Raw genomic sequence first — 26,422 nt, 5'->3', positions numbered from 1 at the left:
CCTGATTTCCCTTAACTATGAGTTCAAACTTTGAGGTAAATGATGACTATCTTTACACAGTGCAAACTGTATCTGTGAGAAGAAAGAAGAGCTCTTTGCAAGTTGGAGGACAGATCTATTGATTTTGTCTGGGCCTCTTCACAGCTGCATCAACTCACACTTGTAATGACGGGTGAGCCACATTGGTCGGTCTGACTCTGGTCTAGCGCATCCTGAGCGCACACAGCCTTGTCCCTGAATGCACACTCCTGGCCACACCAGAGGCACTGGAACCTGGCTGGGGATGCGTCTGGGGACAGACACCTGCTGCAGCTGCCCCCATTCACCTCACAGGTGTACAGAGTCACTGAAGGTCATGAGGCAGATACATAGAGGTATGTATGGAATGTACACTCATCTTGTCAATTACTACACAACTGGTGACTGCAAGAAAGACTCTAATTGTTACTCTTTGTGAAGTCAACCTTGTCAGGGATGTGTGCACATTTACATGTCTCTGTTGTTGACTGCACCATGCTGCCTGGCCTTGAGGGGATATCAGAACTGCATTTTGGAAACAGAAACTATTACATCACTAGTGCAATATCTTTCTTCAGTACACAATGTTTTATATGATCCCTTCCCCTCCCCCATGACAATGACCACCAGCCTTTTAGTCTAATTATATAAAGCATCAAGAAAACCCCAGGTTTACAAATAGCAGGCTGTTTCTACAATGTATATCCAAACACATGTCTGGTGTTGATATGTGGGAGTTTTGAAAAGAAAAAAATCTGTACATGAAAATAGATTATATCCAGTTTTAAACAAGTTTGACTATTCAAATCAATCTTTATTGTGAATCATGAATCAGTTTGATACTAACATCAATCAATGATATTTCATACAATATACCTCGTGAAATTTTCCCTTTCAAATCTGTAGTCATACTGATTAAAGTCCTCTTAAACCTAAAATGATGCTGAATAACCTCTGAAATTAAAAGCATCAACACAGTCCACACCAGAAGGTACCATCTTAACATCAACTTGACTCCATCTTGATATTAAAACAAAAATACCTACCTTCAGCACCATAGATATCATCGATTTCATTGTTGTTCCATCGAACAGATACTCTTGCTTGCAGTTGGAAGACATCCCTGGGATAGGTGTACTACAATATACAGTGAATCAGAGCAGATATGAGTATTAATACAAGCAAGTAATTATCTAGATTAATGGCCCATAATCTGTTTAAAAAGCATCAGCTAATAAGTAATCATTCAAATCTTGTGAAATCTATTGACTCTGCTCTTTCAATTGCACTGAATTTAATACAATTTACAATACCTGCAGCAAAATAAATACATGAAGTCAAATGCCATTGTTTCAAATCAATAATAATCATTTTACATCTCTAAATCTCCTTTCCTCTCTGTCTGATGCAATATAATCAATCATCATTTTGTATCATCATGTGCATTACTATGAATTCTTGGAACAGTATCACACTACAATTGATGCAGTATTGTCATTACCATGACACACACCCAGCTACGACTATTTGCACCATCATAAATTGTCACTGACATTACCATCAATGTAACTATAACCGTCAAGATATTATCAATACCATTGCTTTGACATTATGTTATATTATTATTCTATTATGTTACTATGTTTATTTAATGAACAAAGTAACAGAACAAATATTAAAGGGACAGTACAGTATTGGTGGAGATGGGAATTGGGCTTTTAACTTTTTGCGAGATACCAAGAAAACACTTATGATATAGTACAGAGCATACAATTTTAAGAGGAATTCAAAGTTTCTTTGATGAAAATCGGGTTTGGAATGACTGAAACATCCAAAAATAAAGAAAAACAAAGCGATCGTGATAAAGTGTGGGTCCCACACTTTATTAAAAACGCCCTTTTTTGATATCTCAGCCATTTCAAAACCAATTTTCATCAAATAAACGTTGAAATCCTCATAAAATTACATGCTCTTACATATTTCATAAGAGGTTTTTCATTATTTCACCAAAAAATGTTAGAAACCCGAAATTAGGTCTCAACCAAAACTGTACAATCCCTTTAAAACCAGCTAAAGAAAATACTAACAGTTGCTTGCCATACCTCCATAGGTGAGCACAAGATAGAAGTACCATTAGGTCGTACAGCAGCACTCGTTCGTCGTTCCAAGTCATTCAAACGCACAACACAGTCATAGCTCAATCTCTGCACAACAGAAAACATGACAGAAGAATAGTGGTAATACTTGTGATTTTCACTCCTCTTAATACAGCTGTGAAGGCCTTGCACATCTGAACAAAAAATAATTTGGAACTTTATGATGCATGAGAACTCACAGTTGCACACAAAGGTCCCTTTGCCGGGCACTGTTTTATGAAGAGTTAAAATTGATTACATAGTTGATTTCTATCATAAGTCTATGGCAGCCTGTGTGTTAAGGAAATTTATAATCGATTACGTCTTTTAATAAAATGGGGCCAAGGTGATGCACACATTAGCATCAAAATTGCAATTCAATTACTAAAGTGAAAGAGACAATGTCTCTTCCATCATGTACATACCCTATAACAATCCATATAATTTCAATCTGTAGAAACAAACAAATATAATCCTGATTATCTTGACATTCTTGCAAATGATCAAACATCTATGACTGATGATTGCCCACCATAAGCCCTTTCCATCTGAATTTAGATTTTCATATATATTTCCCATAAAACTTTTGAATTTGTTAAAAAACATTCAAAAAGTGTATCTTTCACCTTTTCATTATTCAGCAATCAGATCACACCTGCTTTCACATTGAACAGAGAAAAGACAATTATATGTCTACAAATCTGTACTTTTCAAATAAGACTTTGTACTGGTCTAAATTGGATGGAACATTGACAACAAGGTAAATAGGCTTTGGGGGAAAATGATAGCTGGTAATCCAGTATTCACATGAAGACATGCAAGGCTTACAGATACATTACCATATTTTCAGAATCCAGGGGCAAATTAGCAGCTGGAAGAGTTATGCTTTTCGGGAATCCTGTGGGTATCAAGATGTTCTCTGTCAAGTTTAGCAGCTGAGGGCAGAACTCCTGGCCTACCCTGCCATTGCTTCGGTCTGGATTCTGGAATTATAGGGTACAAGTTGATAATTATAAAAGGGATGGTAGAGTTTTGGTTACGATGGCTTGATAGGGCTTCCGGATTCCAACATTTTTGGGTTTGTTTTTTTTTTGCAAGGTGATTAGAATCCACTTATGATATATTATGGAACATACAATTCTAAGAGGATTTCAAAGTTTATTTGATGAAAATTTGTTTTGAAATGGCTGAGATATCCAAAAACAATGAGGTCTAAATCCCCCATCTCAACCAAGACGGTACCATCCATTTAAGTGTGTCTTACCATCACAACGTAGGATATCTTCGAAATCAGTACTGAAAAATCAGCAGGATCATAAATACTACAAAGATAAATACACATCAAAAACAAAATAACGACCATTACATAAAGATATAATTTTGGTAGAGAGGATCTAGAGCACATGGGGAATATATCCCACTCTCAAATAGGGGCACAAAAGAGTTTGGGACGGTTAGAGTAAACTGTTCCAAACCATGAATTAAGCAAAATGATGTCAGCATTATACACCTCAAGCCAAGATTACAAGTGTCCTTTCTCTCTTGCACTACGTACTCATTCTCTCATATTGTAACTACTTTCCACATCACTACCCTTCCAACTCCTCCCCCTCCCTGAGAAACTTCAAGGATCAACAGCATGAAATCACACCAGTAAGGCCACTATTTATGGACTTCATAATACTGTCAAAATTACAATCAAAGATAGTAAAAACATAACTCAGTCTGTAAGGCACGATTTGTGATTTGAATGCTACTTACATTCTCTCCAGTGACGACAATGTTATCAGATGGGCAAGAGGATCCATTTGTACACTTGTTTGTGAGAACACACCAATCACAGGACCAGGCACTGCTCACACAAGCCGAACAACTGAAACAAACGAAAATTCCAAACAGAAACTCCATCATTTCCTCACCATTCTTGAGTCAATGGAAGAGTCATTTTCTATACACTTCATTGACTGATATACATGGTATTAACCTGAATTCATCTGAGAATCTATCATTCCAACTCTGTCACCAAGCCAAGATATTTAACTTCATTTCTTGAGAGATATTACTGGATTTTATTTGGTATCTTCTACCTTGTTGCCGAATCACAAGAGGTGGGAGGGAGGGCATAACATTGAAGAGCTGACAAAGGATGTGATGAATGGTGTTTACCTCTTTATTTGACTGCAGTCATAGAATGGGAACACTCTGCTCACTATCGCGATGTTCATTGCCGTGGAGATGATGGACAGCGTCATGTTGACGTGGTCACCTGTACCAGCAGTCACAAAGAAAGGTAGAATTGTTCATTGTTAGAATTAAAACCAGCCACCCACTTTAGGTTACTTTATCATGGATGCTTGGCAATAGAAGGCTCATAATTTGGCAACACTATCAAATTTTGAATTTGACAGTGATAACAATATCATAAACTTCCAGCTGCATGGCGTGCCTCGCCCTAGCAGAAACTAGAGCACGCACTTTGGTGCATGTATGCAAACCTAAAAAAATAAAATCATAAAATCAATACAAATACACCAATATTTGATCATCTGTTCCTTGTGTCATTCTCAACCTTTCCTGTAAGTTTCATCTAAATCCATTCACAACTTTTTGAGTTATTTTGCACACGGACAAACACACAAACAAATGCCAATGAAAATATAACCTCCTCCCTTGGCAGAGGTAATTAGGGTAAGTAGTTCACTCTGCTTAAGTACTGAAAATGCAAAAATTTTATATCATTCAATCGTATGCATTACAAACAATACTTTTAACAAAATACAATTGTATCAATCAAGCACCAATATCAGGTCACACAAAATGATATAAATCTGAACAAACTGACAAAAGCTCCACTACCACACCTGACTCACGACGCACATCACCATATCATTACCACTTTAGTCTTAATCATGTGTGACATACGCATCTTCCACCTGATATAAACAGGTACCTAATTCATGTTTAAAGGTTCTTTGTTACACGCGACCTTAGTGTATTAAAAGAAAAAGTGGGAATCTTTTAGGACTCACTGTTTTCAGGTATGGTTGGTATAAACTCAACAGGTGGCGAAGAGCATGTGAGCACGTTATCTCTGTATCTTGAAACATCGGATCTGAAGGCATCAAAGGAACACTGGTACGGACTGTCGGTGTTTATGCTCGGTAGCTGCTGTATCGTGATGTTCAGCTGTACTCATACCAGCGATTACAAGACAAGAAAACGGGGCAAAAACACACACAAAATGAAATGACAATTCATAAATAAATACTGGCATGAATATCCACATATTGATACTATTTCATAAAGTCCCATTATGTACAGACCAGAAAACATCTCCTTTTCTTCAAAACTAAACATTATTTTGGGATTGTTCCTGACATGCCTCGAATGAATAATAGAAAATGCTATCTGCAATGATTCTATCTCACTTCTGTAACTTTGATGCATAATTATCCTATTGTTGAATTTAACATTTCCTACTAAGATTTCTTTTTCTTTTTCTTGGCCTAGAGGAAAACATCTCTTTATACCACACATACATGTGGCGAGATTGAAGCCAGAAAATTAGTATAAAAATCATGTTACGCAAATTACCGATACATTTTCATTTTTATTTTTTCTAATTGCTGTTCCAGCTACATTAATAAAACTATACAACACTCAAGTATTTAACTTAACAGCATACTGGATCATATGTAATTTTCATGACCTTTCTGTTTAAGGGTTGTTCATCTACACAATAAGCAAAGAAATTTCATAAGTGTACTATCATCTATTGCAGACTCGGGTTATGACTACAGGTTCAGGAAATAGTTCATCACTGCTTTAAAGGTCTTTCACCAGAAAAAAAAAAAAAAAAAAAAATATATATATATACACTGTATATATATATATATATATATATATATATATATATATATATATATATATATATATATATATAGTCCAGTGACACCCCTTGGAAAGCAAACATTCAGCCACTTACCACCTGTTGCCCATGATTACGAGGCAAACTTTCGACAGGTTGAATGTCAGATATAGCCACGCACTGCTTGGCACTGTACGGCAGCCAGTGGGCTGGTGCATCGCTGTCTGGGCACCCCTGAAACCTGGTGCACCTGTAACCGGGCATCATACTTCAACATTAGTCACATAATTGAGTTGGCAGCATGCTTCACAAGAACAACAGATATAGCACACATCTTTGGAACTGTACTCTAGGCAAGAGACTGATAGCCTTGTACATGAGGAGAGAAAAAAAAACAATGGGACGGAAAGAAGTTTAACCTATTGAAGACAAGCTGATTTTGCTATAACACGCAGTTCTCATAGACACCTGCCTGAGTATACTCGGGACTAGTCTTCAACGGGTTAATCAAGTACACTCAATATAATGGGTCTATATGAAGGTAAGGAAAGATGGCCTGTCAAAAATATTCTTTAAAAACAAACAAACTTGATGACAAATCACGCCTTTCATTCAAAGAGGATATGATAAATTAACTACTCTCAACAAATGTCACAGAAGCATGCAGTGATACCCTTAATTATGAGTCCAAGATTCTTAACACACACACACAGACTAAAAATAAAAAAGTGGAACTGATCAAAAACCAGTGACTTTATCCTGTCTTTGTCAAAATCATTAAGATGTGGAGACATGTCACAACATTATTCTTGCACAGACAGACCGACAGACAACCCCAAAGCATGAAACCTCAGAACCCCTATATGGAAGATAAGAGGGAGGAGGGGGAAGGAGAGCTTGCAGGGCTCACATTTACTGCTTTTGCATGGTGCATTGTGCACAAACCAAGGAGTGATTATACTTCTTGGTATGGCATTAAAAATGTACACTATACAATGTACCTTGCTTCAAGAGTACACCATCCACAATAGGGGTCTCCATCATATTCCCCATTCATGCCGATACACTCCTCACAGCTCTGGAACTGACTGCAATTTACAACAGATATTTTGAGTACCTGAATGGAAATAAGGGGGGGAAAATCATCAAATGTGATTAATGTTACCTTAAGCATGAATCAAAGACAAACAAATATGTTTCTATAAAAGGATACTCATTATCCATCTTTCTAGAAAGTCTCAAGAAATAACACAACTACCACAATTTGCATGGCATTTGCAACTTTCATGCTACACATATGATAGATAAAAGGTCACTGGATAGCAAAGAAATTCCAAATTCTAAACACAGAAATATTCAAATAAGACTGTAATAATCTAGACAAATTTTATTGAGATGGGTGCAGAACTTGAAAGGCACTTTGAGACAAAGATTTCCTCTGCATCAGCTTTATATTACTGATCTTAACCTACACATACTCTGCATCAGTTCATGCAGCTAGAATAGATACTTTAATAGCCAACATTTCGGGTCTAGGGCAATAACCCCCAGGCAATTACCCCGGACCCTTCCCCTGACTCTAACCCTAATCCTGAACCTAATCCTTACCCTAACCCAAACTTCAAACCCTTAACCTAACCCTAACTCTAATCATTACTCTAACCTTATCACTAATCAGTAACTAGCCAGGGGGTACAGTGTAATTGCCCTGATACAAACATTTGATCAGAAACTCTTAGCAGAACCCCAACTGATGATTTAAATATTTATGTTGACGGGGACAGATCGTTCCACTCACACGAGAGGTGGTGCCAACAGTAAGCTCTTCTTTGTCTGAATCATAAAACATATCACTCAGAATTGGCCCACTCTCCAGTGGTATCTCCTCGTACATGTAAGCAGCAGAGCCATTCAGTACATTAATCTGGACAGAAAGAATCAAAAGAAACAAAAACAAACATCTCATTACATTCTCCAAAACATTCATTTCATTTGATATCTTCTCATTAATAATTACTTCTTCTAAAAAGGAGGGTCAATCACGAAAGGGGCAAATGTCATAAATATGACAGATGCATTGTTTACAGTTTGTTCATGCGATAACCCAGCAAATGATGGCAGAAATGTTGCTCTTTTGGGGAGTTACTAGGGATTTTTGGGGGATAAAAATAGTTGTGATGCAGGTTTTTGATTGCTGCATCTGTCAAGACAGCATCTAGCAAAATAGCAAAAAACAACGCCCTGCTTGGCAATAGACGCTCAATATCTTAACAGGTGGATACAAAAAATCCTTGTCTAGTTGTACCTTCAACAGATCACTCGCACTTGTTCCAGTTATGACAACTGTAGCCTCCCTCTCATATGTCACGGTGATGGAGTTTGGGAGCGATTTTGACCAGACGAGAACTGGAACAGACCCCAGGGCATCTAGACCACGGGCATAGCGGTAGGCAGTCCCCCCATCCTGATGCGCCATGCACTCAAAGTGTCCAAGTGTTGGGAGCACACTGTCTGCAAACTGGAGACAGAAGTAAAATAACCAAAATGCTTAAACATGTGATCTATCAGCACTCATGGAGTGCACTCAAATCAAAAGAGTAGGAGTAATATTTTTTTCTACATGAAATGTAGTTGCCTGATTGTGAATACCACAACTGAGAGGCTCATTCTAAATTCTAACATTCGAAACCAAAAGTTTTTACCATATTCAAAACTAAATGTTAACTCATAGATGATTCTTGAAAGACTTAAAATATTCCAACCTGGTTTTGTCATTAAATGGTACTTTCAGGATTTTTTTTTTTCAAACATATCTTTCTGATAGCTGAACTATGCATGTACAATGCACTACAAGTACAATCAGTTGATCATCTGCCATGTAATTAATGAAGAAATCAACAGATGAGTGCATACTTGTTGCTCTTGTGTAACAGTTCTTCTTCCATCAGAAATACAGCTATTTTCTTGGCCAATATACATTGTACTTCACACTTTACAATGCTTCTTTTTTTTCAGCTCAGTTTTATAAAAAGGATCTACTTACACCACTACAGCTGCTGTCCATCAGGTAGTCTATTGATCTCATTTTACAGTCATTTGTTCCTGAACATGTGATGCAGTCAACTACAGCTTGTGTAAATCTGTGCTGGATATCACTCATCTTGTAGAGACACAGAGCAGACTGTACAGGTAATGAGTTCTCCTTGGTAAACACAGCATACATGACGTCATCGGTACTACTGATACTCAAGGAGTCAGCTAGCTGGGATCCTGCAGGACCAATGTGAGCTGCTCGGATCACGTTGTAGTTTGATCCTGTCTGGTCTGTGCATTCTAGTTGAATTTGTGTGTATGACTCGAGGCTGGGATCAGTTGTATGTGTGCAAAGACGGCCAATTATTGATTTCATCGGGTCTCCTGGAGTTCTTTTCTGCTGAATGATGTAGTAAAGGAATTCATTCCACACTAATAATTTAACATTGATGTGAACATTTGGTAAGGTCGCGTAAATTATTCTTTGCAAATAGTTAAAATCACTCAGACGAAAGCTTGAAATTGGTTGCCTGACCTCTAAAGTTTCTGATGTATAGCTTATTCCTGTAAAAAGGTATTCTTCAGAAGCACTATTGTTGACGACTACTCCAACCACTGGGATATCAGCTGTTGTCACTATGATCTTGTCTTCACGTTCATAGTATGTAGTCACATCTGATAAATCTGTAGGGTTCCTAGTTTCACAGTAACCGTCACAAGTACCACATGTGATGAGTCTGTTCAGGGGTGAAGGAACCACAAGGAGAAGTCTGTTGACATTCAGCTCTCCCACATATGAACTGCCCATCACGCTACACACACCAAAACTTATCCTATCCCTAAGAACACAATCCGAGTCTACGCGATACAGCTCCTCCCCAGCTCCAATGTAGATATCTCCCGTGTCGCCATGGGTGGCCAGGATTTGGAAGGGTTGGGCGGGGTCAGGACTTGCAAAAGATGAGACCAGATACGTGGGGTCGAGGGGGGCGGAGCTCACACACTGGTAGATCAGTGCAAACATCAGCACAAGGTAGCTGATCCATCTCCTGGTGTGTGGTAAATGTGGAGCCATTCTACTTCAAGATGGTCATCTCTCCCACAGACCTAGCCCGACCAGATGCCTTGGGAAGCAACTTGCTGTGCAGCGACTGAGCTTTGTAGGCCTATAGTTTCCATACAGACCTCAATGTCTGCTTAATTCCAGCAAATTTACTGCAACAGAAAAACAAGGAAACAACACAGATAATCAAAATCAATGAGTAAGCTCTGGTTAATCAAACTTTGACAGAAAAATTTGTTTGTTAGGAAGAGTTTTACAAGACATAGTCTACACTGTATCTCATTTAACACCCGTTGAAAACTAGTCCCCCCGAGTATACTCAGGCAGGTGTCTCCTGGGAAATGTGTGTTGTACTAGCAAAATCAGCCCGTACTCAACGGTTAAGCCAATTGTAGTCTCTGTGGAACATATCCTGACGACAAACACAGATTGATCTTTCGGTCTACCCCTGAACATGTCCAGATGATACAGACTGATCTTTCAATCTACTCAAACTTGCATTGTTAAGTTGGATTGTCTACTTGATGAAAGTCTAGAGTTCATTCACAAAGTCAAGTTTGAGAGGTCAATTCCCCTTTAACACTTTAAAGTAACTAGTAACTGCGAACAGCCCCAACGCGCAGCGTAAACTGTGTACAGGGAGCGTCCCGGGGTTAGGTAACTAGTAAATTTTAGTAATATGCATACCAGGTACAACAAAATCTCCTTGTTATTGTTCGACTGGTCAGGTACCTACATGTACGTACCATAACTACCAATAGTAAACGTTTAGACCGTCCTTAGACTCTTAGAGCATGTTGTTGGGTTTGCTCAGTCACACAACTAGCTAGTAGCTGTCCCATTATCTACTATCTAGTCTACACTACAGGGTACAGTGTAAAATGTATGTCTGAAGTGAATGAACCCGAGGTACCCGGAACACAATAACAATATTCAATAACATGACGTTGTGTTGATATCAGTAAGTTTATTTAAGACTCTACTGAAAACAAACAAAAAACAGGAATGACTGGAAATTCTTCAAGCACAGCAAGACAGGACTTTAACCATGAATCTATCTGAATAGGGTACAGTTATACCAATGTCAATGTGCGGCACAAAGATTTCACAGTAACTTTCTCCCGAGAGGTGTCATGGCTGTGCTTAAAAAGTTAAAGTTTGGCAATTCACACACACACACGTCGATTGCGTACGGGATGCGTACATAACGGAATAGCCCTTGGCCCTTTATGCCCGGCCCGATCCCATTACTCATCACAACAATGTGGCCGATACGCTATGGCCTGGTAGAGTCTAACGTGACTTTGAAATGAGTTTTTGGATAGATTTTACAGTCTAGCTACGGAGTTGAAACGACTTGAAAACTTACAAAACGGGAGTGATGGATGTGCTTCATATACAATGCGATCATTCGGGCAATGAGAAATATAATGTTGCCCAGTTTTAGCGAACAGCGAAGACAGGGAATCACTTCAGTGAGTACGCCGTGGTGTCAGTGGACTGCATTACTGCATTGGTGTGACTCAACAGGTGAAGTCTGTGGAAAAGTCTATGCAACGGTACCTAAACAATAACAATCCACACGTTTTGCAGTCGCAGGGTAGGGTCATAGGCGGCGCCGCCGCCGCGAGCGATTGAGGTACTGAGTGGTGGTGCATGGTGTTTGCATCACACTGGGTGGGGTTCATGCAAAGCAAAAATTAATGCTTTTCAATAATCCTGTGAGGTTGGAAGAACGATGCATGACTCAACCACGGTAGACAGTGAAATGCAACTTTCGGATTATTTGAATTTCCCATGTGGCAAGATCCTTGCAAAAAGATCTTAGGCCTATATCTCTAAAGCAAGAAGTAAAAGTCACAATTTAAGTGAAAGAATATGACGTATCATGAGGGCCGTAATATTCTCTGGATGTACCTGCCTATATTCATTTTTTTTTTCAAGAAGATTGCACGTGCGAATTATTTCATGGTAGGCCCTATAGTATTGGTGGAGATGAGGACTGGTCCTTTGATTTGTTGCGAGATACCAAGAAATTTAACCACTTAATATTGTAATAATACAGAGCATGCCACTCTAAGAGGAATTCAGTTTATGGACAGATGAGACATCCAAAAACAAGGTAAAACAAAGCCATCCTAAACCCACCTTTTGTTTGGATTGCTCATGTTTTGGATATCTCAGTCATTTCAAAACCCGATTTTCATCATACCGTAAGATCATAATAAATGTTGAATCCCTCCTGGAATTTCATGCCCTTTCATATTTCATAAGAGGTTACTCTTTATCACACACACACACACACACACACACACACACACACACACACACACACACAGAGTTTTAATGTTAGAAACCTTGGGTCACAACCATATCTACTCTCTAAAAAAAAATCGAGTGAAAATTTTCACTCTTGAAGGAGTGGATACAAAAAAGAGTGAATTTAGAGTGAAATTGGAGTGAATTTCGAATGAAAATGTTCATTTTCACTCGTTTTAGAGTGACGTCAGGGATCACTCCAAAATCTTCGAGTGATCCCTGAGGTCACTCCGAAATGAGTGAAAATGAACATTTTCACTCGAAATTCACTCCAATTTCACTCTAAATTCCCTCTTTTTTGAATTCACTCCTTCAAGAGTGAAAATTTTCACTCAATTTTTTTTAGAGAGTATGCAGTCCCTTAGAATAAGAAATAAATATTGCAAGGATTGTGGTAGAGATGTAAATAGAATTTAACAATTTGAGAGTATAATGCTCAAAGAGTTTACATCAATATAGGAGCCTAGGCTTACTTTTTTTTTCTTTTCTGTTTGCTCTTTTCGTAGGCCCTATCAACCTTGCTTTTATTTTGTTTCATTGATGTGTTTGCTTTAATTGTTTTTGTTTTGTTTTGCTTTGTTTTGTTTTGTTTTGTTTTGTTTTGTTTTTGCTGGTGTCAATAGTACATACACATGTTGTTTTTTCCATTAGTTTTGTATATATTTCATTTCGCTTTGATTTAAAAAAAATAATAAATGAATATACGAAACACATCTCCTGTCAAGGATTAGGGACTATAACGCTCTTGAAAATTCCACATGAATTTAGAGGAACAAAAATATTAGGCCTATATTTAGATATACAGAACATTTTCCTCTAACAAGGAGTACGCTATAAAAATGAAATTTTAATGTAAAAGGAATCTTCTATTAGGAACACATTGTACTAAAAAAACACGCACATCAACACACACAAACACAAACAATCTTTATGGGACATGTTTAGATTACTTTGATAAAGGCGCACAAATATTTGTCAAGTAATGGAACGATTAAACAAAATGGTGCTTGATTATAAGTGACTGTCAGTTGATTCTATAAAAATTGTGACTTTTGATTGCACAATTTTTTACTCCAAACTTGTATCGCACATGGAAAGCTCATAATGCATACAACGGACTATTGACAAACTTGACAAGCGCCACCACTCTACGACGGCAACACTGATGGATTTGATGATAAAGAGACGTTCTATACACTGTACTGCACTGGCACAAACCAGCCGACAGCATTGCATTGACAAAAGAAGGCTGAAGTAATCTTTTTTCACTCTCCATACTCTGAGTTACTGACGTTGATAAAGATTTCTCAAAGCATATTTCGTTTCAGAACAGCGACAATTTTGTAATCGCCATAATGTATGATGTTGTAAATGCTTGGCATAATTCTACTTTATATTCAGTAGTATAGCAGGGATGATCGTAATTTTCATATTGATGAAATTCTTCCGTCGAGTTGTTTTCATTACATGCTAACTGACAAATTTTTCTACATCGACGCAGGTAAGCACCGAATTGATCGGTGTTTTAACAGTAACCACGACAGAAGAAATCATTGGTATACATATACTCGAGCAGGATTCGAACTTACAACCTCCTGATCCCCAGACAATTTGTAATTAGCGCAATTTGTCAATCAGTTGCAATGATAACAACTCGACGGAAGAATTTCATCAACTTGAATAATATTACGCAGTATACCGCTGCATGCTATGAGGATTAGAACCAGCACTGGCTGTCGGATGGAATCTCGGTGGTCTAGTGGATAACACGCCTGTCGTAGATTCGAGTACACGTATGTATGCCCATGATTTCTTTTGTCGTGGCTACCACTAAACACACTGATCAATTCAGTGCTTATTTTTTACGTCGATGTAGGGCAATTTGTCAATCACTTGTTGCAATGATCAGACTTGTCGAGACGGCGCTCCGCTCTGCGTGTCCCGCGCCGAAGTCCATTAATTTTTAGAGACAACTTATGAATGAATTATGACAAAGATATTCTGTTTGAAATCAGATCAATCCTTATGCTCGATGTTCTCTCCCCTCCCCTCTCTTCTTTCCCTTGTTATCTCAACTTGTTTCATCAATTTCTTCTGTTTCGTATCCTTTCATTCCATCTTTCTGTCTTCTTAAGAGCTTCAGTTTTAGTGTAAGTTTTAATTGCAGGGGTTTTGTCGTGTGTGTGTGTGTTTTTTTTTTTTTTTAATATCCTTATGGTATATACTCTGTTGTTGTTATGTGTTCAATTTACAGTTTTATTATGATGTGATTTATTTGTCGGGGGCCTAAGTGTAATACAAGCTGTGCTTTGGTTCTTATGACTACTTCTTATTGACCATTTGCTGGAAATGTAGGCCTATATGTTATTAGAATATGCGTTTCGGTTATCATTTGTGCGTCAAAAAAGACAAAATGTTATTGTGTGATCATTGCAACTCAATTATTATGAATTATTTTGTTTCTAGTTCTTGTGAACACAAAGTGGAAATAAATTCAAATCAATTAATCAAACAAACAAAAGTGTTCCCTGCTTTGTCGATGGTCCTAAATTGCCTCTATGCGTTTTCTAGAAGGCAAGGTATTTAAGGAGGAAATCAAGAGTTCCTGAATTGACCCCTCTTCCCCCCCCCCCCTCCCTTGTGTATCTGAGAAGATAGTACACCGAGCGTAATAGGAACAGCGTACAGGATACGACGATTATCGGGTATGAACAGTCTAAACTAAGCCACGCACTCACTGGCGTGACGATGAGTCGTCAAAGCCTGTGTTCACACTCCAAGTACCATATCTTTGATACTCTGTGTTTATCCTTAAGGGCGGTCTTGCTGTTTAAGTTTCACTGACAAATCGGACGCAGGAAGAGTTTAATAATAGATTGGTGGCATCGTTGGGATGAAGATGATATGACAGGACGGATCACAAGCTCACAGAAGGATTACGGAGTGAGCACACACTTAAAGCTTTTCCAATTTACTGTTTTCCCTATGGGGGAGGGGGGGGGCAAATGAGAAATACTTTGAACAATGACCTCCGTATAATTATGTCTGTGAAAGCAGGGAGGTGTCTCACCTCCCTGGTGAAAGTCAGTAGACATAATGAAAAGATTTCGTAATCCGGCTTCAAATGTTACCTGCCACTATACCCTTTTATCATCCCTACAATGCCCATTTTCGGTCGGCTTTGCGAGTTTCCCTTTTCTTCATTCTTGTTGTTATTGTTGTTGTTGTCGTCATCATTCTCCTGTTTCGTCATCCCCCTCCTCCTTCTTCTTCTTTCTCTTCTTCTCTTCTAGTGAAATACTTTTATACACTTTATTGTCGTCTCTCGTTAAATGTCTCAAACATTCATGTTGCTTCTCGCGATATACATTAAGAAGGAACCATGGTGTAACCTCAGCTTTCAGATGTGAACAGGCCCTGAGCTTGACTAGACGTTTTGCTATCAGATTACATACACCTTCTGTTCCGTCTGATTTCATTAGCGTTGCTGCCACGCTCAAACTGACATAGCTAATCCGTTTTTATTCTTGATGAAACAGTCTGACACTCGCTGGGATTGTGTGCGAACTGGAAAAAAATGATTTAGACATTCATGTGAAGTTCAGTCCATAATTAAAAAATATCGGGATCTGGGAGAAGAGCAAGTTGACTGAGATGACTACAGTTAGATTGGTTCTCCATGAAATCCACCTAAGAGGATAATCGTGAAGCTGATTCCACATGGCACTAGAGTCTCTCTTTCTCGGCGCCAAGTAGGTTTTCCGAAAAATACAAGAAAATGCGTTTGTGAAGAGATAAGATTAAGGGGGTAGAAAGGGAGGGGGAGGGAGAATCAATTACTCTATGATTAATGCCATTACATGACCGCTTATATGCAATCATTTATAGTGGAATTCCCAACAAATACATGAAATAGATTCACTGAATGTAGACTACTTAGTATGATATTATCCAAACAACATTGAAATTTGAGGAAAATCGGACAATAAATCTTTATTTTTTATATTATTTTTTTCTAAATATCTATGCTGCCATCGCTAGATAAGAAAACTAGGGCCCCGTTTTATCAAAATATATAATTGCTTACAAATTTCCTTTAATACCACACAGACTGCCATGACTTGTGATAGAAGTCAACTATATAATCAATTATAACTCTTCATAAATCAGGGCCTATAGATGTCACAGCGAAGCTACGATAATATGAGGAAAATAGAAAAAAGAATTCCACAAAATTTCAACTTTATTTTAATGAAAATTATGCATTTTGTTACAGACATAATAGGTCAAAAGTTATATTATTCCTCTGCCTTCAGAAAGAGGTTAAGTCAAGCGCTTATTCATTATGAAAGAAAAAATGAAAGTAATGTTGATGTTATTCGTTTGTGTATGTGTGTGCGTGTGCATGTGTGTTTGATAAGATGTGACTCATCTATTCCTCCTCCCCTCTTTTTTTCTCTTTCTCTCTTTCGTTCTTGTCCTACAAAACTGGCTTAAATCGTTGCTGTGTTGTGTTGTAAAACATTGTCATGTGCTACACATTTTGAAGCAGAGAGGCCTAGCATTTCGCCCTAAAGTAGTTACAAATTTAAAAAAGAAAAGACAAAAACTAATCACAGATATGCAATTGCATTGGATAGAGCAAAGACAAAGAAATAGTGGAAAAGTGAATGAAACGGAACGGAAAAAGAAGAAAGTTATGGTCACCACCACATCATGGAATTTAGATGAAGTATATATCACCTTACAGCTCTGTCTTTTGTTTAAACAACAAAGTATATGAATATTGTATTTTCTCTATATCTAGCAATTAAATCAACCATCCTATACCGAGATATCAACATTCCTGAGCTTCGGTACCTGTGGTAAAGCTGAAGCATAAAGGATACTCTCTATAATTTCTAATTTCATCTCAAGAAAAATTGAAATGAACACGAAAAACATGAGCCGATCATTGACAAAACGTACACGGGCGAGAACAGCAATATCAAACCTATATGATTACATTAGAGTTGTGAGCAACATTATACTTCAAGGTAAAAAAACATGTGACACTTTAAGGGGTCTCATGCAATCAAAAGGTGTGTTGACCTCTTACGGTGTCTTTTCATCGGTATATAACCAAATCACTAAGTACGTTACTGACCATTCTTTACCATTCACTGCTCATTCAAAAAATTGTCAAAAACATTTTCACAGAAGAGAACATTTATGATGGTGTTGTAAGTGCAGATATAGTATAGCAATGAAAGACATACAACTGCATCTTATTGTTCGACTCAAGTGTTACAGGATGATAATGTCATGGTTGGAATATGAATAAAGATGATATTATGGGGTGTGGTTTTTTTAAGTGGGTCTTAACTGTTAACAGCGTGCATTAAAAAAGTGATTAGAAAACAAAAACGAAAATATTTGACTCATATTTTCATGGTATATTTGGTTATGTACAGACGAAATCCATCAAATAGAGGTCAACATTATATTTTAATTGCAGGGACCTTTCAAGTTATCCACCCTTCTGTTTGCTTGAGTTCACTCCGTTTTTACTTACGGCAACTTACGCGTGGAGTGGAGTTTTACTTAGGTTCCCTCCTCACTATTACAAGTATACGATGTGCAATGCTTCGATAAAGTCAATTACAACTGTTATTCCAGCTAAAAGAGAAGACTAAGACACGTTTTCTCCGTCGGTGACAGGAAGACATGCACGCATTACTCCCTCCTTCCCCTCTTTATCCTGATCATCCTTCTCCTATCGCCTTCCAAAGGATTCAACCAGTATCAACTCAGCAAAAAGAGCACCTCGGAAAGGGGGGTACTCTATAGTTTCCAAGGAAGTCGAAAATGTGCATGTCATGGTTTATTATAGGTTCAGCGAGACAACGCTTTAACGAGTTCCGATCATGTTGTCAAAAATCCTGGAATTTGACATTTTACAAAGACCAAATTTAGCATGTGTGTGAGAGTATAGGTCTGAAATAAATCACGTAGACTCATGAAGACATTTTGTGACACAGTCATTTTGTGATTTTTTTCTTCTTTTTTCTTCTTTTTTTTAATAGCGTGTATGTGTGTGTGGGTGTGTGTGTGTGTGGGGGGGGGGGTGCAGCCCCATTTCCCCTCTCCCGATTTCGCGGCCCCTGCATTATTCTCCCACAACATAACCATCCCATATCATAATACACTCATGCACACACTCTCATGTGCTAAGACGTCCGTACGAGGATTGGTTTTTATTTGTACATTTGTTTGTTTGTTTGTTTGTTTGTTTGTTTGTTTGTTTGTTTGTTTTCACTCTCACAGGATAGTGAGTAGCATACTGTGTATAATTTTCTTGGTGCGTACATTGTATATGCCAGTGAAACCAACAGAATTCATCGAAAGTGCTATAGTCAAGTGTTTTACGCTGGTCTGACAGATTATAGTTTGCTGTTTGCAAAATTAGATTTGAACATCCTACAGCTATAGATGTTCTTGATCTGAAAGTCTAGTCAATCGTGTTGGCAAACATTCCATGTAAAAAACAAATCAACAGGCGGTTCACAATGATTATGGTGTCATATTGAATAATGACGAATTAAAACATATATGTCACTGAATTGTGTCTAAAAACTTGCACAAAATAATGTAGCATTTAACATGGGCATACTGAGAGTTCATTGTGTAGGTATAATTTCGACTGTGTTTTTTGAAATTACAGTGAGATTTACAAGATTTGGTGTCGACATGATGTAAATTACCAGTTTCTGCAATTTTACAATGAAAAAAAAAATTAGAAAAATCAAACACTGTGAAACAAAGCACATTTTGCTTTTTCTTTTTACTAGGGCAATAAAATAGTTATGGAACGTGTGTGTGCACCATTCATATTCTATAAGGCAGGGATCGACACTAACGGTGGCCCGGTGGCCCGGGGCCACCAAAAACGCACGTCGGGCCACCAAAATTTCAGAAATGAAGAATTTGGTGGCCTGATCGGGCCACCAAAAAAGGTCTGATGTTTGCCTTTGGGCCACCAAAAATAAAAGTTAGTGTGGAGCCCTGTATAAGGCATTTAACGGGGTACTTGTAAACTTCAATTTGCCGTTGCTTTTTTCCAAACAATGAGAAATGTAAGACAATTCAAGGCAAATGATAGTATTATCTTTGCAATGATTCATATAGTCCTTCAATTAGATATGTATTATACCATTACCGTGCACCTGCCGGAGAAAAAGGCAGCAATGCCTTGGAACTTTACAATGTATTCTGGTCCAACAAAAGTCGATCAATATAATATCATTAATGCTCCCTTTCTGTCACTCCTTTTTCCCTCTCCGTCTTCCACTCTCTCAGGACTTCCCCCTGTCTCTTCACCTTCCATTTGTCTATCAATATAATATCATTAATGCTCCGCCATATTTATGTGAGTTATTTTGTTACCGTGAGTTAGTGTATCGTACTAGGTCAGGTGAAAAGAAACTACAACTTTTTCGACCAAAAACTAACTATGGGAAAAGATCCCTAAGGTACAGAGGAGCTAAACTATGGAATGATTTAAATTATCAGGATACAAATTCTATTCTATCCTTCAAACGATTCCACCTGACATGTAATAACAATACATCTTGAAGTGGCAGTAATTGATTATTTTGGGGTTTTGGATTTATCAGGGCACAAGGTCAAGGACACAGGACTTAAATCATAATAATAGTAAATTAATAAATTCATTATTATAATAATCTAAATAGAATTATGTTTTCTCTGAAGCTGAACTGATCTGGATTAAGGGTCATGGGGTAAAAGGTCATGGAACTCATTACATATAAAAACAGAAAAAATGTGTAGCGATGGAGGCACCCTTTCTTCTGTGTGAATAATGTTTTTTTTTTTAATAATGTAATGCATATTATATTGTAATGTATTGTGTGTATTTCTAAGCATATTGCATATATTGTACAAATATTTTTTTCTATCTCTTTCTTATTCCTTTTACGTGTGTTTCAATGTTTGTACATTTTAATGATTGTATGTTTTTTTGTTTTTGTTTTGTTTTTGTTTTGTTTTTTTAATACTGTATATGGTCGGACCCCTGTGAAAAACGGCTCTTAGCTGACCAGGGCTATCCGTCCCATGAGTGGAGAATGAATAAATAAAAAATAAAAAAATAAATATCTCTCCGAACGTCTGCTTATGAAGATATCTAATCAAAGAAATTGTGTTGCGCAACTCGCTGAACAGCCTGGTGTCACTGCATGCGACCACTGATGTGTTCGTGACGCAGACCAGCGGATGAGGGATTATGACCTGGTGAAGATGTGCACGCACGCTGTCGCTATGGATGCCCGAAAATAATGTTAGGTGGGGCTGCTGCTTTAAGTTCTCATCGAGGGCATGCAGGTATGTAAAGATTACCTTGGCGGAAGGAAGTAGGCAGGGAGAGGTGGGTTCGGGTGTGTCTGCTTGTAAAGGTTAGGGGCCCCCTCAGCCATTATTCATTGATCAATGATTCCTACCTTCGAATAGGGGGCTCACCGGGGCACTGAGGGCGCTCCATCACGGTCGTCAAAGTGATGACAGTTTTGCACGATTTTTGGATATCAGTCAGGGTATCAACCACTAGTGAAAATGTGAAAGTCGAAAGAGATACAAGGAGGAAGAGGAACACTAATTAGCTATACAACGATGGAGTCATATAACCAAATTGAATAGACGGGATTACATAGACAATGATGGAAGGTTTAAATATAAAGTTACAAACGACTATGTTACAGCTGGCAGAATAATTTAATGTAATGGAGCCTTTGAGGAATAATTATATTATTATAAGCTGGAACCAGGAGTGATAGAGTTGACATACCACAACGAGTTTAGAGTTTGTAAAAACAACCTGTCCAAAACAAAAAAGCAAACAAATTTTCATATTACTTCAAAATATACTTGGAATTGGAGATAATTATGTGTTATATGCAGTGTTTTAAGTGTGTTTCAGATCTGGTAAAAAGAATAAAAGCAGACCGACGTTTATTTTTCTAAAGTCAAACGCGAGGGAGGGTAGCCGGCCTAGCATGCAATGTTATAGTGGTGAAGAGGAAACCCAACAGAGGCCTAATTTTCTCGGATTACCAGTGTGTAGAACGTCCTTGAGTTGAATGTCTTCTTTGATTAATAAACAACCACACGCGCAGCTAGAGATCACGCAAGGCTTGAGATAGACCACAGGCGAAAAATTAATGTTACCTGAGTTTTGCCGGGTGATCGGAAAGGATGACCTCATTATGAGAATGAGTTTTCAAAAAGTGCAAGAGTAAGTCAGCAAGCTTAAATAGAGTAGATAGTACGATTAATGATAGCAACAACAACAACAACAACAACAACCACAACCACCACCACCACCACAACAACAACAACAACAACAACCACAACAACAACAACGATGATGATGATGCTACTGATAATGCTGGTAATTCTAGACTGTACGGGTACTGCAACTATTTCATCTATAGGCACCTGTGAATACAACTGCTGCTATTAGCTGTTATTCTGCTTTACACAATAATTGTATATCTCTTACATTGCGGAAAATACTGACGATGATGCTTAATTTATCAATACACTGCTAATTTTAGAAACTGCTCCCTAAATAGCTGGGGGGGGGGGGCGTGTTTCACGCATCGCATCGCTTAATGATGCCCGTAGTTGCTATGCAATCGAAAGAGTCATAATATTATGCTAATATACAGCACACAAATAGCAACGAAGCAAAACAATAAAGAGAAGAACAATATTCTTTCCAGATGAGTAATCTTACTTCCTAATTTGTCAACATTGGAAAAACATCGCAAACTTTTTTTGATGAACTGTTTCCAATTCAATATTTTACAAAAATCCCAAATTACAAAGTGGAGGTTGTGTCCTACTTCTTCAGTTTATTGATGCCCGTGCTCACAGTAACTATATATAGGTCATTTCGCGGTCACGAAGGAATACGAATTCCTCATGGAAGGAAGGTTCTCAAATCAAACCAGTTGGGGAAAGAGAAACAACCTAGTTATAGCCCGTATTAATTATATTCATTCATATGTCTTTAGACACACGCACGCACACACATGCACACAGACACACAAACGTGCATACGAATCCATTCATCTACATCTATCTTACATAAATATGTAATATATATATATATTATAAAGACATCAGAAAATGCTACATTTATCTTCTCTTTTTTGGCTGGATTTAGGTCGTCAAGAGGGAAAGTGCATAATTATATTAGTAAGGAGTCAAGGATATAGGGAGAAACGTTGACAACAGTCTTGAGGAGGCGTTCACTGTTAGCAAGTTAAGAATACACTGTATATCGAAACATCGGAAGGAAACCACGGCCTTACTGTGTTAATCACATAAATGTGCTTGGAATGTTGTGGTACCCACAAGCGAACTCAAGTGGTTGACGAAGATTAACGGGAAGGAGAAGGAGGAATGTGAGACACAAAGCCTTCCGCTGTCGAATTAAAAGACATTAATGAGGAAAAATAATTGATGTATGTTGTCTACGAGAGGACAGTTGGTAGAGAAAGGCAGATAGATGGAAATATACATAATTGGCTTCAGAAGGAGAGAGAGATAGATAGGAAGTGTTATGTTAGGAGATGACTCTTCCATATTGGATGGATAGATGATAAGGAGTGGCAGACAAGAAGGAAGGCACTTTGTATCAACTACGCGATTAAAATTAGCTCAAGATTAATTGACTCAAGTTCAACCAGAACCGCAGAACAAAACTCACCATCACGAGGATTCTCCTCTCGGGAGTATTGTAGGCCTCAGCAGTTGATCGGAGCTGGGTTACTTATCTGGGCATGTCAGAAACTGGCTCTCCCCCCCCCCCCCCCCCACCTCCTCCTCCCCATTGTAAGACCCACAACGGATGTCCCTTCACGTCATGTGGTGTGAGTTCGTTGCGTGCGCACCACACTCCCAAATTAAGCCCATCCCAAGGTAATCACTGCGCATGCACAAAACTAGACGAATTCACTCTTCATCTAAAACCTGACGTCGTTGCAGATGCTTATCCCAGCTCTAACTTTTTTCCCTCCCTTCTTTTTCTACCCGTCACTCAAACTTCCAGAGCAGATAAGTCTTACTTGAGGGTTACCCACTCAAAGCGTCATGCTCGCTAAGCATCGACCGTCCTTCTGATCTTTCGCTCCACAACCCCATGGTTCATTTGTCTTCGTCTTCTTGTTCTTATCGGGGCCATATCTTAGCGGCAGCCGTAAGGACGTACCTGAGTGTTTGCTTAGCTCCATCTTATCATATCATTTCTTTTAAACTTTCAGGGGGACTTTGACGTAGGGCCCCGTGACGAGAGTTTTTTTCTTGCTCACAGCCTCCACAAACACATTTTGGGGGTTGTACAACGAGTTATCTCCTTACTGCTCTCACTTCACTCAGCTTCACTGGACGAATCAAGTGCCTTATTCTGGATCGCTAATCTGTGGTACGGGATCTTTCCATTACTTCCTTCAGAAGTACCTCGACTTATCTTTGTTTGTTGAAAAAAGAAACTCAACACTTAACACTTGATTAACATTATCTGACTGAGCCATTCTTCCCTTGAGGAAGAAAAGGGGAAAAAGGATCCACAATGTCTAACAGGGACTTTTCGATCAAGATCGAACGGTCACCAGCTGACTTGCAAGATTTTCGCGACCTGCCCGACTTCCGTGAATTTCGAAATGGTGGCGTCAATGCTGAGGCCAACGATGGTCGAGCGGTTCCCAATGGTGATGTCGAGGGCAATCACATTGGCCTGAATCCTCCCATCGTCACGTTTACCGGAGCACCCAGTGAGGACGGGAACAAAGAAACGGGACATGGGGATGGAGGAGGAGAAGGAGGAGGAGGGAGCGGTGGTGATAACGGAGGTCGTAGTGGTGGAGGAGGTGGTGGAGGTTTACTTCGTCCAAACTATGGAGGTGGTCTGAAAATCAAAATCGAACGCAATGTCTACACCAACGACGACTTCAACGCGAGGTATCCACGGAGTGAAGATTTGAGAAGTAAGAAGCAGAAGCTCCAGAAGAAGATGCAGCAGTACAAGTAAGAGAGATCAGTGTTCGAGTTTAGGAATCTGTTTTGGCACATTTACTACCAATGTTCGAAGGCATAACTGTTGGTAAAAGTGTTTATAGGAATGTTCAGATTTCTGACATTGTCAGGGCTCATACTCAGCTCAAAACATTTGGAGGAAATTATTTATTCTTTAAGATTCCTTTTGTTGGTCGATGTTTTCACGTTTTAATTGAGGGTTCTGATATTGGAAGAACATTCATTTAACATTTCTTTTCCCGTTCGTTCTAGTTCATTCAATCATTTTCATTTTTATTTCTATTTCCAAACAATGTACATGCATAATGCAAGCAACGAAATAACGGCACAATCGAAGTAACATGAGAATTTAAACAAATGTAATGTACATCTTGGTACATAGAAGACTAGAAATTAAACTGCAGGGGCTGCTATAAAAAGCAAACTTAAACGATCCAGGAACCTCAACCGCTTTCTCAACGTCAGTTGTTCTTGTCTTTTCTGGAAGGATTTCGACCGAAAAGGCCACATCCCTACAACGTAGAATAGGTTAAGAACAGAAGATCGTGAAATATCAGGGCAAAATAGGACAAAATGGACAGATGATATAAAATTATAACCTTAGGAGTACTTGTACAAGATTTTAAGGCAATTTTGATAGGCACATCGACAGATTATCTTAATCCTTAGTTGGTGCTTGCCTCAGACGATAATTTCTCCATATGCCTTAGGGCAAAGAATACCAATGATATCTCATATAGTACACACTCAAACAACCAAGAAAGAGCTTGGTAACTTGACGAGGGAGCAGATGGAGGTGCATCCTTTATAAACAATGTGATAATCGTTTCATCCGAACTCTTTGCTGGCTTCCGGGCAGGAGGCAATTGATAGTAGATGAGTCACGGACATTCAAGTTAATGTAATTTCATCCGCTTTTGTCCAGCTTACACGAACTGTGACAATCTTAGTCACTCAATTGACTTCAAAGGGATGGTTTAGTTTTGATTGTGATGGAGGATTCAGATTTTAATCTTGCGCCAGATGATTAGAACCTACTTGCGAAATATCAAAGACCAATCGATTCTAGGAGTAGTTCAAAGTTTATTTGATGACAATTGGTTTTGAAATGACTGAGATATCCAAAAACAAAGTGAAACAAAGTGCACATCCCAATGAAAGGTGGGTTCCACCTTTTATTACGATATCTTTGTTTTTGGATATCTCTGCCATTTTAAAACAAATTTTTATCAGATAAAATTTCATTTCCTCATAAAGATGTACTCTCTTTCATATTTTATTAAAGGTTTCCTATTATCTCACACACAAAAAAAGTTGGCAATCTGAATTCCGATCTCAACCAAAACTATACCATGCCTTTAAGGTGGAAATTGCAATTGAGATGCCTATCCTCAGAGATGTTAGACACTAAAACGTGTTTTTTTTTTTCATGTTTAAATACAGTGGTGGCTAGCGATAGTTACTGTTGTCACTATTTCACATGATAAGATTAGTACCATATATTGTCATATCATTTGGATATTATATCCAATCAGCATATTATTGTACACGCTAAATCTCACGAGGTTCACGGACTAGCTCATTGTCGAATTTTGAGCGCTGTTCTCATATAAATCCAGTTACAAAGTCGAGACAAATATTAATTAACTTCTTGTTATTGGTTATTATATTGGTTACGAAATAGGCGTTCATTTCAGAGTTCAAAACTACGTGAGACAACAGTTAAAAGTTAAGATCATGAATCCTAGACACGTACGTGTTCGTAGGATTGACGGTCAAGCCCATATAAACTGGTGGTATTTTTCTTAGGCGTGGGGATATCTCACCGTTTGTTAATGATTTTTCATTATTCGTTTCACATAATTCTCGAAAACTGTAGTGACAATAATC

At 38.3% G+C, this 26,422-nt stretch overlaps 2 protein-coding genes and 1 long non-coding RNA gene across 3 annotated transcripts in view; 1 reads left to right on the top strand and 2 right to left on the bottom strand.

Annotated features, from left to right (window-relative positions):
• The window catches only part of LOC139720422 (plexin-B1-like), a 55,804-nt gene extending 53,678 nt beyond the window's left edge, over positions 1-2,126 (bottom strand). The window contains exons 1-3 of the mRNA XM_071631786.1: positions 2,121-2,126; positions 1,065-1,155; positions 159-346 (exon numbers count right to left, since the gene is read on the bottom strand). Coding sequence (XP_071487887.1) covers positions 159-346; positions 1,065-1,155; positions 2,121-2,126 — 285 coding nt within the window. The remainder of the gene's footprint in view (positions 1-158; positions 347-1,064; positions 1,156-2,120) is intronic.
• Positions 2,127-5,249: 3,123 nt separating this feature from the next.
• On the bottom strand, positions 5,250-7,108 carry LOC139720563 (uncharacterized). Its single transcript, XR_011710167.1, has 3 exons — positions 7,023-7,108; positions 6,139-6,271; positions 5,250-5,339 (listed from the first exon to the last, which is right to left on the bottom strand). It is a non-coding gene; the product is annotated as an uncharacterized lncRNA (long non-coding RNA).
• A 16,960-nt stretch (positions 7,109-24,068) lies between these two features.
• The window catches only part of LOC139720411 (prestin-like), a 32,907-nt gene continuing 30,553 nt past the window's right edge, over positions 24,069-26,422 (top strand). Inside the window, exon 1 of the mRNA XM_071631775.1 lies at positions 24,069-24,523. Within this exon, the coding sequence (XP_071487876.1) occupies positions 24,069-24,523 (455 nt within the window). The remainder of the gene's footprint in view (positions 24,524-26,422) is intronic.

This window comes from Diadema antillarum, unplaced genomic scaffold (genome assembly GCF_040938485.1).
Source record: "Diadema antillarum isolate AM-2024a unplaced genomic scaffold, OU_Dant_1.0 scf00000011, whole genome shotgun sequence".
NCBI lineage: Eukaryota > Metazoa > Echinodermata > Echinoidea > Diadematoida > Diadematidae > Diadema > Diadema antillarum.
The sequence above is the reverse complement of the archived record's forward strand: the minus strand, read 5'-3'. Positions and strand labels throughout refer to the sequence as shown.